The sequence below is a fragment of the Monodelphis domestica genome, chromosome 2, assembly GCF_027887165.1.
Source record: "Monodelphis domestica isolate mMonDom1 chromosome 2, mMonDom1.pri, whole genome shotgun sequence".
In the NCBI taxonomy this organism is placed as follows: Eukaryota; Metazoa; Chordata; class Mammalia; order Didelphimorphia; family Didelphidae; genus Monodelphis; species Monodelphis domestica.
The window spans coordinates 429,226,584-429,240,257 of record NC_077228.1 but is presented as its reverse complement, the minus strand read 5'-3'; the positions used below and the strand labels follow the sequence as shown (position 1 = coordinate 429,240,257).

General features: G+C 33.4%; 1 protein-coding gene across 1 annotated transcript in view; it reads left to right on the top strand.

Moving 5' to 3' along the window:
- LATS1 (large tumor suppressor kinase 1) overlaps nt 1-9,242 on the top strand; it is a 39,931-nt gene extending 30,689 nt beyond the window's left edge. The window contains exons 6-8 of the mRNA XM_016428947.2: nt 240-422; nt 1,549-1,655; nt 3,272-9,242. Of these exons, the coding sequence (XP_016284433.1) occupies nt 240-422; nt 1,549-1,655; nt 3,272-3,784 (803 nt within the window). The 3' untranslated portion in view covers nt 3,785-9,242. The remainder of the gene's footprint in view (nt 1-239; nt 423-1,548; nt 1,656-3,271) is intronic.
- Nucleotides 9,243-13,674: the final 4,432 nt, after the last annotated feature.

Below are 13,674 nucleotides of genomic sequence, written 5' to 3'. Positions count from 1 at the left end.
TAATCAAAGGGCCTTCTAAAGCCATATTGTCTAAATTCCTCATTTTAGAGTTGAGGAAATTGGGACTTAAGAAAGATAAGTGATTTGCCATAGATCACAAATAGTAAGTAGCCAAGGTGGGATTAGAACCCATCTCCTCTATCTCCCCTAAACCATAAGATTGAAAAGTTTAATTCATTCACTTATTTCTTGTTATTATTATAAGTAACTTCTTGAATGTTTTTAATTTTACTATGTAGGTGACCATCCACGTCAAGATAGCATGGATTTCAGTAATGAATGGGGTGACCCAGCCAACTGTCGATGTGGAGACAGACTGAAACCTCTAGAGAGAAGAGCAGCACGCCAGCACCAGCGTTGTCTGGCACATTCATTAGTTGGGACCCCCAATTATATTGCTCCAGAAGTCTTATTACGAACAGGTACCACAATTTTTTTGTTTTTAATTTAAGATTTACATTCATGTAGAATAAACATAACTTGTTCTAGAACATACTTTTATCAGATTTATAATAAAAATGCTCATATTATTAAAACCTATGTGATAAAGCATTTTTATAACTTAATACTTGTGCCTGATGATATTTTAATATTTTTTAAACTTTTGTTATAAATATGAGTAAGTATGTTGATAGGTTTCCTTATATTAAACCATCCCTACATTCTTGGTATAAATTCTGTATCCTGTTTAGTCACAACATATAATCTTTGTGATATACATGAATCTATCTGGTCCTATTTCAGGAAGTTCATTTATGGCCAATTCATTTTCTTTTTCTAAAATGGGATAATTTAGATATTTTGTTTCCTCTATGAAGGTCTAGGCAATGTATATTTTTGTATGACTCCATTTCATTTAAATTGTTAAATTTGTAACACATAATTGAGCAATTGATCTTCATTGGTGGTGTATTCATCTTTTCCATCTTTAATGCCAATAATTTGATTTTCTTTCCCTTTTTTATCATATTGACCAATGGTTTATCTATTTTGTAGATTTTCATAAAACCAATCCTTAAATTTATTAATTCAGTAGTTTTCTTACATTCATTTTTATTGATCTCACCTTTACATTTTTGGATTCTAGTATTCTTTTTCTAATTTTTAAAATTGCATTCCCAATTCATTGATCTGTTTTTTCCCTATTTTATTAATACATAAGCATTTAGCAATATCAAATTTCCTCTAATTATTGCTTTTGCTATATCCCAAAGGTTTTGATATGTTGTCTTATTATCATTCTCCTCAATGAAATTAATGTTTCTATTATTTGTTCTTTAACTCATTCATTCTTTAAGATTAAGTTATCTCGTCTCTAATTTTTAATTTGTGGTTCCATGGTCCTTTATTATAGATGTTTATTGCATTGTGGTCTGAAAAGGATACATTTAATATCTTTATTTTTCTACATTTACTATAATGTTTTTGTGACCTAATAGTTGATCAGCTTTTGTAAAGGTACTATCTATTGATATTTTATATATCTCTAAAACAATGATGTATCCATATAGCCTTTTTTTAATGTTATGTACTGTCATTTTATTTTAGGTTATACACAGTTGTGTGATTGGTGGAGTGTTGGTGTAATTCTTTTTGAAATGTTGGTGGGGCAACCTCCCTTCCTGGCACAGACACCATTAGAAACACAAATGAAGGTAAGGCCAAAGATCTATATAATAATATCTTATTGTATGATAACCTGAATATCTAGCCATAAGTCTTATTTAATATTTTCTAATGTGTTTGTTTTTGTTTTTTTTTTTTAGTTTCCTAGTACATAACATAATAGCAACAGATTAGTCAGAAGGAGGAAGAAATTATTAGAGGCAGACACACTTGTGGCAGATGTGTAAAAGAGGCATAAAAAGTAAAAATAGAACCAAGACTATTGTTACTACAGAATGCAATCATAGATGTTCATAATGATAACCAAGTCTTCAAGGAAAAGATTGAATAATTTAATAGAAAACACTGGATATAAATTATCCTCTAGGACAGTGATGGCAAACCTTTTAGAGACTGCATGCCATCCCCCAGAGGGCCCACCTACCCCCCCTACCTCACACGGGGGAGAGAGAAAGCACTCCCATTGGGCTGCTAGACAGAGGGGCAGGTGATGTGAAAAAATGTCGTCAGGCACAATGGAGAGGGGGAAGGGAGCTGCTCTGCCTGAGTCCATCTGCCCTTCTAGTATCAAACTCTGGGGGAAGAAGGGGCACGTCCCTTCAGAGAGTGCTCTGTGTACCATTGGTTTGCCATCATAGCTCTAGGAGGATGCTTAAGATCTTAACTGGGAAAGGATCAAGTACTTGCAGAGTGATGAGTTTTATGTCTTTTGTCTTGGGCTTAACCTAGCTTACTTCAGAGAGGGCATATCAGAAATTAGACTTGGGATGTCAGGTTTTTGCCTCAAAGAGAACTTTGAAGTTCATCTTTTTCATTGTAGAAGGATTCCAATGAGCATCAAGTAGAAAGAGAGACCACATTAACCAACTCATGCATTCTTAAAACACTGAAATATTCTCTATGAATCCAAAGTTACTTCTCCTAATTCCTAATCTGATGTCTCACCATGACAAAAGATATCTCTTAGATCTCAAAAACAAGGCCAGCGAACATAGCCTTTGGCAAATAACTACCATGCAGAAAAGCTTTTGAATTGTTGGGTCCTGATAACAAATTATAGTTGTTTTTTCTAATGACCAATTTGCATCTATATAGAAATTTTAAGTTTTTCAAAGCACTTTACAAAATATTTTCTCATTTGATCCTCACAACAACCCTGGAAGGTAAGGTAGGTGCTATTGTTGTCCCCATTTTACAGTTGAAGAAACAAGGCAAACAGAATTTAAGTGACTTGCTCAGGGTCACACAGCTAATAAGTGCTTGCAGCTGGATTTAAATTCATTTTTTCCTGACCTTAGTTCCAGTGCTGTATCCATTGTGCCAAGTAGCCACCTCACCTTGCTTTTAGTTAGCTAACTAGGGAGAGTATCATTAACAGACATTTAGCCCCAGCTTTTTGAATGACTAAAACCTTTAAAACATAAACCTACATAAAATTTTGTATTAGAGTAGGAAGGGACAGGGCTGAGAAAAGTGAGTTTCATTACATATAAAATGCATCATATTTTTACAGCATTTTTTTCTACAAAGAATTTAGTTGATATATTTATTAACTACTCTACTTCATGTTTCAGAGGGTTTTAACTTAAAATTTTTTTTTAATTTGTTGTCTAATGTACCTTCTTTTTTCCCTTTATTTTTCAAGGTTATCAACTGGCAAACAGCTCTTCATATTCCACAACAAGCTAAACTGAGTCCAGAAGCCTCTGACCTAATTATTAAACTTTGTCGAGGACCAGAAGACCGCTTAGGAAAGAATGGTGCTGATGAAATAAAAGCTCATCCGTTTTTCAAAGCAATTGATTTTTCTAGTGATCTGAGACAGCAGTCTGCTTCATACATTCCTAAAATCACACACCCAACAGATACATCAAATTTTGACCCAGTTGATCCAGATAAATTATGGAGTGAGAATAATGATGAAGGAAATATAAATGACACTCTTAATGGATGGTATAAAAATGGAAAGCATCCTGAGCATGCTTTCTATGAATTTACTTTTCGAAGGTTTTTTGATGATAATGGCTATCCATATAATTATCCCAAACCTTTTGAATATAATGAGTACAATAATTTACAAAGTTCAGAGCAACAGTCAGATGAAGATGATCAACACACAGGGACAGGGGTCAAAAATGGTGACTTAGTTTATGTTTAGTACACTGGAAAGTAATTGAACTATATTTCTATGATGGTTATTTTGGGGAAAGACCTCAACTATAGGATTTTTATGAGGTTTCAAGAGAAAAATTATGCAAGCCTGACAGAGCTATTTATTTTTGCTCTGTGTACATTATTTTATTCCCCCAATTATAGGGAATTTATTTCAACTATTAATTTATTCCAGCATTGTTAATCAGTAATTTAGAAAAAAATGTTTTAAGAAAAATTAAATTATGAACTGAATTTTGTGATCAATTCTTGGTACTTTAAGTACTTGAAATAAGAAAATAGTGATTTGTTTAAAAGGAAATAGATGCCTGTTATCTATTTGTACATAGAATAAATAATTTTAAAATTTAAAAAAAACTTTGGAAAGACAGTTTAACCTTGCTTTTAACCAAATATATCCCACATTTACAGAATCTTTTTCGTAACCTTGGTTTTGACACAAAGCTAGGTGTTGCTGGCTCTTTGCTACAATATAAGCTAAAAAAATTAAGCCATCTGGTCAGTGTGTGTTCCCAGGGCTGATGATAATCTGGATAATTCACATCCTGGTACTAGGAAATACAGGGTTGCAACAATGTCATTGTTTATCAAACAAGAGTGAAAGTAATAGTTCAAGTCTTTTTTTGTAATTGTAGTCCATCTAATAGTATATTCAAATATTTTAAAGCTTAGGAACTTTAGAAAGCTATAGCACTACCAATTTTTCTCTCCATATCACTATGTTTTTATATATTTCCATGTTTAAAAGGAAACAGCTGCCATACAAAAAGATCTTTTAGACTAATATTTTGTTATCGTTTGTTAAAGTTTATTTCTTTTGTAGTTCTGAGCAAAACTGCAAACTTATTTTCAAGTTTTTGTGATTTCTTTGAAACTACTATCTTGAATATCCTGTTCAGCAAACATTTACCAAGTGCCTACTATGTGCAGAGCATTGAGAGACATACAGTTTAGAGGAGACTGTTTCACCATGGGTCTTACAGTCTTAGTAGGAGAATAAAAGACATAAAAAGATAACTATAATATATAATAAGTGCATTTGAAGTACAAAATTATGTACAATCTATAGTGTCCAAAGGAGAAAGTCATTGCTGACGGGAATAAGAAAAGGCTTCATGGAAAAGGCAGCATTTGCATTGGGTTTTAAAGGCAGAAAAGCCAGGACATTCTCCCTTACATATATAACAGCAAATTATTTGGTTTAAGAAATTTCAGGAGCATCACTAGGTTTTTTTGTCAAACTAGAATTCATTCAGAAAACATGACCTATAAAAGAAAAAATGTATTTGACTATTAATCCTATGACCTACTTAACTTTGGTGAAAGGATATGAATGTTTGTAGTTGGGGGGGGGGGGACGGGATAGGGAGTTAATTACTAAGAAATTATTTTATACTTTGTGTAAAATGAATTCCCACTAACTTATTTTTCATTAATATATAACTTATTTCAGCATCCTTATTTTGTATAATGGTTAGGTTTCAAGGAAAAACTGGTGGTTAATTCTGCCCAAAATACATTTAGCTTAGCTCTGAAGGTAAGGGGTAGATACAGAGTACTAGTAGGGTGCCAGTTAAAGTCGCCATTTTTATTTACCTTTCTTAAGCACCCGTTAAGTAGAATTATGTTATATTAAAACTTAATTTAAAAATTAATTCATGTGCATAAATATGAAGAAGCTCAAAATTCCCTTTGTGATAGGATGACAGTGAAACTTGTTTTGAGTTGATTTCACTAAGATTTAGCCTAAGACTTGTTTCTACTATTTTATGACCAAAATGGTTTGTAAGTCACATGCTTCTGGCCTCATATTTGCCTCTTTGATGATTCAAATTTGAAACTCTCACTACTTTGTTTTGTTGAAGTTTGGTATAGGGAGAAGTTGCCTGAAAAATGCTTTAGTTGTATTTTGCTGGCTGTCGATAAGATTGTTTCTAAGGTACATTTACTCAGAGGGGTATAAGAAAATTAATTGTAATGGGATGTCATTGTTCACTTAATGGACACTCATTCCCATAAAACTCTATGCAAACAAGTTTACCGGTTAAAGAATTTCCAATTCAGCTCTTCTTCATATAAGTAACTCTCTACAATTCTTAATTTGTAGTCTGGGTGGTTTAGTTCTCTTTACAATTCTTTTGCTTCTGGATCTCTGGTGCAATACAAGGCAAAACCAGCTTTGCTAATTTCTCACAGAAATAGAGATACTTACCTCTCTTCTTTCCCTTTTTCCCTACCTACCTGTCCTTTCCACCCCCAAAAGAAAGAAAACATTTGTAATGCTTTTAATTTCCCAATTTGGGGAGTTGTGCAACCCTTGCTTTCTAGGAATACCCTCTCACAGAAGTAAAAGTTCCATATTTGGGTCATTGACAGTTTCTAGATTAATTATCTACAATTCTAATAGCTTAAATGTACAGATTAACTTTAATTCTTAAATCTTATGCCAAATTCAGTTCGTATTGATTCATTGTAGACACTGGCACTTCTAGGGGTGGGGGGAAGGGCACAAAGATGTTCACAAATAGCAACTGAGAGATTATTACAAATTTTCCAGTTAGGAAAAAAAAGAACTTACTGTCTTTCTTTAACTTGCCCATTTATTCATATAAATTGTATTTATAAAATGTGTTCTATGATCATGCAATTGTAAATATTATTATGTATTGTTCAATGACATTCTATCCAAGGCAGGCCCTCTTGCTGTATCTTTTCTACCTTCATGTTTGTAATAGAAACTAGAGAATGTATGACTAGAAAGTCACTTTGAGAATGACTTTAAAAACAAGTTACCTTCTACTGTTGCAAAGTGCAAAACTGTGAGTGGAAATGGTTTCTTCTAATTTCATTAATAATGTTTAAGATGTTAGAAAATGCAGTGGGTGGATTCATAGATAATGCTGCTGCTGTTATCCCAAGGTACCATTAAACACTCTTCCTTCCTTCCCTCCCTCATTCCCTTCTTTCTTAGAAAAAATATGCCTTTGGGATTTAAAGTAAAACATTTAGTTTGTTTGCTTTAATTCATCCAAAGCAAAGAATAATTTGGGTCAACATTAGTTTAATATTTGTGAAGCGCCTTAAAGAAGTTCCTGTGTGGAAGGCACTATACCAGTTTACTTTTATATTGTATTGTGTATATATGTATTTTGTATTAAAAATGTTCTTATAACACTACAGTTTTATAAAATTATACTTTGTTAGAAGGAATTGCAGCCTTGCAATACTGAATTCTTTGAATATTTCTGAATGTAATAGTTATCAGTAATCAGTGACATTTTTTGACTGTTTTATGAATCTTTGTATTTTCTCAATCATTTTCTCTAGTGTAACATCTACTGGGATAATAAAAAACAGATATAAAAATCTATTCCTTTGTAATATGTGTGGAAATTAACTGTTATGCTGCTAAGTAAATACGATGCAGAACTCTGTTCTAAAGTTCATTCATCTGCCATTTGTCTCTTAGTAAAATAAATTTATAGTGATAAAATATTTTGTATAGATGAGTATTTAGTATATACACAAATCATTACACTAAATTTCTTTTTACTTTTTTTTTTAACCCTTACCTCCCCTCTTAGAATCAATACTGTGTATTGGTTCCAAGACAGAAGAGTGGTAAGGGCTGGCTGGGGGTTAAGTGACTTGCCCTAGCTAGCAACCTAGCTAGGACCTAGGACCTTCTATATCTAGGCCTGGCTCTTAATCCACTGAGCCACACAGCTGTCCCTCTTTTCACTTTTTAAAACCTGCCTGCTATTTTTTTTCTTTTTTCCATCTTTCAATATAAAATTGTCTTATTCATTTCACATACTTTCAGTCCTTTACTCAGTGAAATGTGTCAAATTTTCATTATTTTAGAGTTCTCTTTTTAAATATTTTTTTCATCATTGAAGATATTTGATTACTGTATGGTTAAATTTATTCATTAAAGAAAGTCCTACTCATGTACCTCATTGTGGCATAAAGGTCAAAATCCTTGGTTTCTCAAATATGCTAATAGCAAGTCTGATCAAACTAGAAAAGTTTGAAGTGTGGTTTAACAATGTATTGCATGTCTGTTATTTAAGAATCACTCTTTTTTACCCGAAATTTGAAGTAGCAAATTTTTCCTTAAAGTACATTGGTGGTTCTTTTGTTATATCATCTTTAGTCAATTCATATTACCACCACTCCCTTAAAGAATGCTTATGGGAGAGGGAGTATTAAGCATATGAGAGTACTATCTAATCAACTTGAGCCTTCCTATAAACAAGATAAAAACCCACTAATGTCATTTCCTACATAAGTTCCAGTACTTGGATCTGTTATTTCATTGGTTTGGGCATTCCCTCTAATGGTGTGGATAACAAGCCTTTCATAACTTCTCATTCTTTATGGTGCTTTTTCAATATCTTTCTAAAGTTCTCCATAGAAAACCCACCCAGTTTCTCTGACTTTTTAAAAACTTAAAAAACTCGTTACTAGTGACAATCTTTAGCTAACTATCTCTTGACTCATTCGGATTATTTTACATTTCTGGATGTTCATGTCAATTATACTTTTTAATCCACTTTTTATGTACAAGTAAGGTTATCTGTTCACTTCCCCCATATATGTTTTCATTGCCTTTTAGAGTATTTGTAATTTTGTGCCTGCTAAGATCATGGTGTCTTATAATTCCCACATAGCATTATTGGTAAAGTACCCATGATATTGAAAAGCAATGTGCAATTGTGCAAATGTTCTTCAGTCCAATCAGGAGATTCTGGGATTCTAGTTTATTACTCCTCTTTATCTGTCATAATTATCCTTCCAACAGCATTTTTAAGCTGGATAATGAGTACTTTTCATCCACCTGGTTTTTTCACTGTGGATAATCCCACATTTTCCAAACTACTCTGACTGTCACTAAAGAAGCTTTCAAATATTATGGGGCTCAATGGTATTGGCATAAAACATTCTGCAACTAACATTTGGAGAAGCTCTCCAGTAATAGGTAATACTTTGGAATCTGTGCAGCAGTGGTGTCAAACAAAGTTACCAGTAAACCATGTATAAGGATCCCGGTAAACCACATGTTAACAGTTTTGAAATGTAATGTTATCTGTTTTGTTGTACATTTATTTATTTTGTTAAATATTTCCTAATTACATTTTTATCTGTTTCAAATCACAGTGGGTAGTGGGCAGTATTGTAGCTACTTGTGTCACAGGTTGTATGTTTGATATGTCTGGCATATGGGATATGTTCCATTAATCTTAAAAACAGTATGGGTGAGCCTTTGTGTCCCCGTTTTATGCCTTATTGACATAACTTCATTAGTATGATTTGTTATAGAATCTTGTATAATTTTAATTTGATTGGGAGACATCCTGTTAGAGGAGAGTATTTAAGGCTGCAATTTGTTCTCCTGAATTGAATGCTTTTTTAAAAAAATCAATAAACAATGGATGCAACAAGATTGTGTGTTCTTCATATCTAATAGCTTAAAAGGTCTGGGCTCTTGTAGAAAATCATCTATGAAAGCCTACCTGTTCATTTCTTTTTTTTTTCCAATCTGAATATCTTTGATGGAATATTCCAAAAATTTACTAAAGATGAGAAAGAAGCCATATAAATCATGCACCAAGATGTTGGTTTCTCTTCTTTAATTGTATTCAGTTCAAGTGTTTATATGCATATATGTACATATATACACATTGTGTGTAGGGAACATTTTTTTTAAGAAGGATTAGGATTAAATGGTTAATCAGTAGCATTTATTAAACACCTACTATATGCAAGGCATTGTTTTTCATTTATAATTTTGCTATATTAACTTTTACTTGCCTGCTATTCCAGGCTTTAGTTGCCTCATTTGTAAAATAAGGAAGTTAGGCTTGATCCCTAAAATCTTTCCCAGCTCTAAATTCTATCATACATACTCCCATCTCCTCTGAGATAAATCCACCAAATATCCTCTCATGCTTATTCAATCTATCTTTTTTACTGGTTCCCTTTCCTTATTCAATAAATCTGAACAGATCTTTCCACATCTTAACAGACTGACTTGATTATTACTACTTCCTTAAGCAACTGTCATCTTTCCTTTTAGATTTATTTCCAAACTTAGAGAGTGATTTATATTTATTGTTTCACTGCTTAACCTTCTGCAATCATTTTGTCCCACTACTCAGTGGTCCTTGTATGTCATTTGAGCATTTTTTAAAGTGCTTAATAAGTACAAGGCTCTGTACTAAGCTCTGGAGATAGAGAAAAGCAATAACATGGTTCCTGCCCTCAAGAAGTTCACATTCTAATAGAGGAGACAACTACAAACAACTAGATCTATACAAGACATGTGCCATGTTAAAAGATAATCTCCAAGGGAAGGCACTAGGTGGGTGGACATAAGGGGAAGGAAAGATTGGGAAAAGCTCCCACTGTATTCATCCACCTTAACTTCTCTAGCACAAGACACTAGAAAGTATGTGCTCCCAAAGATTAATTACTCTGAGCCTTTACCATTGTTAAGTAATAACACTGTTAACATCATCTCCCACTACTTATTGATATCTGATTTCCCCATAGCTTCTGCAATGCTACACTCAGTTTCCCCACTTTTCTGACAATTTCTCTTTCTTGCTAACATCTCCTTCCAACTCCTTAAAAATGGGTGTCCCCAAGGATATGTCCTTGGTCCTTCTATCTTTACTGTTTTCTTTGGTGATTTCATTAACTACCAGGACTTCAATTATCTGCTTTATGGAAATGACTCCCAAAGTGGCATCTATCTAGAACTTCTGTTCATAGTCCAGTATCATGCCAGTATCCTAAATTCAGTGTGGTAAAAATTTAAATTAATTATCTTCCTTTAAAAAAAAAAAGTACTGGGGGCAGCTGGGTAGCTCAGTGGATTGAGAGCCAGGCCTAGAGATGGGAGATCCTAGGTTCAAATCTGGCCTCAGACACTTCCCAGCTGTGTGACCCTGGACAAGTCACTTGACCCCCATTGCCTAACCCTTACCACTCTTCTGCCTTGGAGCCAATACACAGTATTGACTCCAAGATGGAAGGTAAGGGTTTAAAAAAAAAAGTACTAAATTTGGAATTAAAGGGCCTACATTAAAACCTAACAAACACTATACCTCAGTTCACACATCTTAAAAAGGAAGGGATTGAATTGAATTACCTCTAAAGTCTCTTCCAGCTCTTAAATATGTGATCCTGTGAAGATATCAACTAATAAACATTTATTAAATACCTGCTATGCCACTAGGTGCTTGAGATAAATGTACAAAGAAAGAAAGAAGTTTTTTTTGCAAGGAGCTTACGTTCTAATGCTTCTTTATTTCTTTTGCTAGAATAATCTTATTCGCTCTGGATTAACCCTCAGTGATCCCTTAAATGTATCCCTCACTTGCCATATCCAACTGGTTGCCTAATCCTGCCAATTCTACCTTTTCTCATGTGTCCTACCTTTCCATTCCTCCTACTACGAATGTTTAGGTCATCATCTCTTCTTGTTTAGAGCGTTATGACAGCTACCTAAATGTTTTTTCTTCCAATCTTTAACTTCTTTAATCCCTTTACGGACTACTGCCTGAATAATCTAGCTAATGTTCCATTTTCATGTCACTCATGTTCAAAAATTTGCATTGGTTTTCCAGTATCTTCTAAATTAAGTAGAAATTTCTGGTCCTCACATTGAAGGGTCTCTACGTTTTGGTTCCAATTTTTGTTTCCAGCCTGATTTCAGAATAGCATAACAAAAAAATTGTTGAGCAATATTTCTAAGGTCCCTTGCTTTTTTCTTTTTCTTAGGATCTTAAAACAACCCCCAAAAGAGCATTTACATATACACACCAAAACATAAAAAGAGGATTCTATATGAAACTGAAACATTGCATACCACTTGCTTTTTTAAAAAAAAATGCAATAAATTCATTTTACATTCTTTAAAATTTGTCTTATTTGTGATTACTTATGTCTTAATTTTATTTAGTCTATTATAATAACCCTCTTTATTTTTTGTTTTCACTATTGCTAAACCTTCCTGAAATTTCATGCAATTAAAAACCTAAAGAAGAAAAAAAATAACAAGCATAATCAAGAAAAAGAAATGGACATATCTGCACTTTGTGTTCACCACCTCTGAATTGCTAACATGCTTTATTATGGGTCTTCTGAAGACACAATTGATTGCATTGATCAGAGTTTTTAAGGTTTTCAAAATTGTTTTTCTTTACAGTATGATTACCCTTGTAAAACATTCTTCTGGTTCTGCTTATTTCATTCTGCCTCAGTTCATGCCATCCATTATTCTCTGAAATTGTCTCTTTTGTAATTTCTTAGTGCAGTTATATTCCATTACATTCATATTCACAATTTGTTGAATCATTTCCCATTACGTGGTGAGGACCCATCTTTCTTTTTTTCCTTTTGGGATCAATAAGTGTGTTTCACTTTCTACTACTCCTGACCCAGTATTATCCTCTCATAATTCTGCATCCATCTTCACTTATTTTACCTGTTGAATTTGATGTATTTCTACAACAAACTGTGTGTTTAACCCTTCTTTGATTTTAGATGAGAATGAAGTTCATCTGATGGCTACTCTCCCCAACCTTCCCACCATGTTTGTATACCCCTCATTTATAAGAAATGTTTCAGTCTTTCTCTTTTTCTACACTTTTTCTTCTCCTTTTACTCTCTCTTTTACTCCACCCACTTCAGACTCATAGAATATAATTAATCCACTTCCCGGTCCTCTATTTTTCTTTTTTTTTTTTTGTAGTCAAAATTATTTATTTTACATTTTGTGACTCTTTCTAAGTCTTGCTTGGTTTTAAAATCTTTTCTTTCCCAAAGGTCTGACATGTATGCTATTCTGTGTTCACCTAATTTACTTATAGTTTCCTTCTTTATATTCAAGTCATTCACCCATTCTGAGTTTATCTTGGTGTAGGGTGTGAGGTGTTGATCAATTCCTAATCTCTCCCACACTATCTTCCAATTTTCCCAGCAGTTTTTATCAAATAGTGGATTTTTGTCCCCAAAGCTGGGGTCTTTGGGTTCATCATAGACTGTCTTGCTGAGATCATTTACCCCAAGTCTATTCCACTGATCCTCCTTTCTGTCTCTTAGCCAGTACCAAATTGTTTTGATGACTGCTGCTTTGTAATATAGTTTGAGATCTGGGACTGCAAGTCCTCCTTCCTTTGCATTTTTTTCATTATTTCCCTGGATATCTTTGATCCTTTGTTCTTCCAAATGAACTTTGTTATGGTTTTCTCTAATTCAGTAAAAGTTTTTTGGTAGTTCAATGGGTATAGCACTAAATAGATAGATAAGTTTGGGTAGGATGGTCGTTTTTATTATGTTAGCTCATCCCACCCATGAGCAATCAATGTTTTTCCAATTGTTTAGATCTAATTTTAATTGTGTGGAAAGTGTTTTGTAGTTGTGTTCATATAGTTCCTGTGTTTGTCTTGGCAGATAGATTCCTAAGTATTTTATATTGTCTCGGGTGACTTTCAATGGAATTTCTCTTTCTAATTCTTGCTGCTGAACTAGGTTGGAGATATATAGAAATGCTGATGACTTATGCGGGTTTATTTTGTATCCTGCAACTTTGCTAAAGTTGTAGATTATTTCGACTAGCTTTTTGGTTCATTCCCTAGAATTTTTTAAGTAAATCATCATATCATCTGCAAAGAGTGACAGCTTGGTCTCCTCATTGCCAATTTTAATACCTTCAATTTCTTTTTCTTCTCTAATTGCTACTGCTAGTGTTTCTAGTACAATATTAAATAATAAAGGTGATAATGGGCATCCTTGTTTGACTCCTGATCTTATTGGGAAGGCTTCGAGTTTATCCCCATTGCAGATGATGTTTGCTGATGGTTTTAG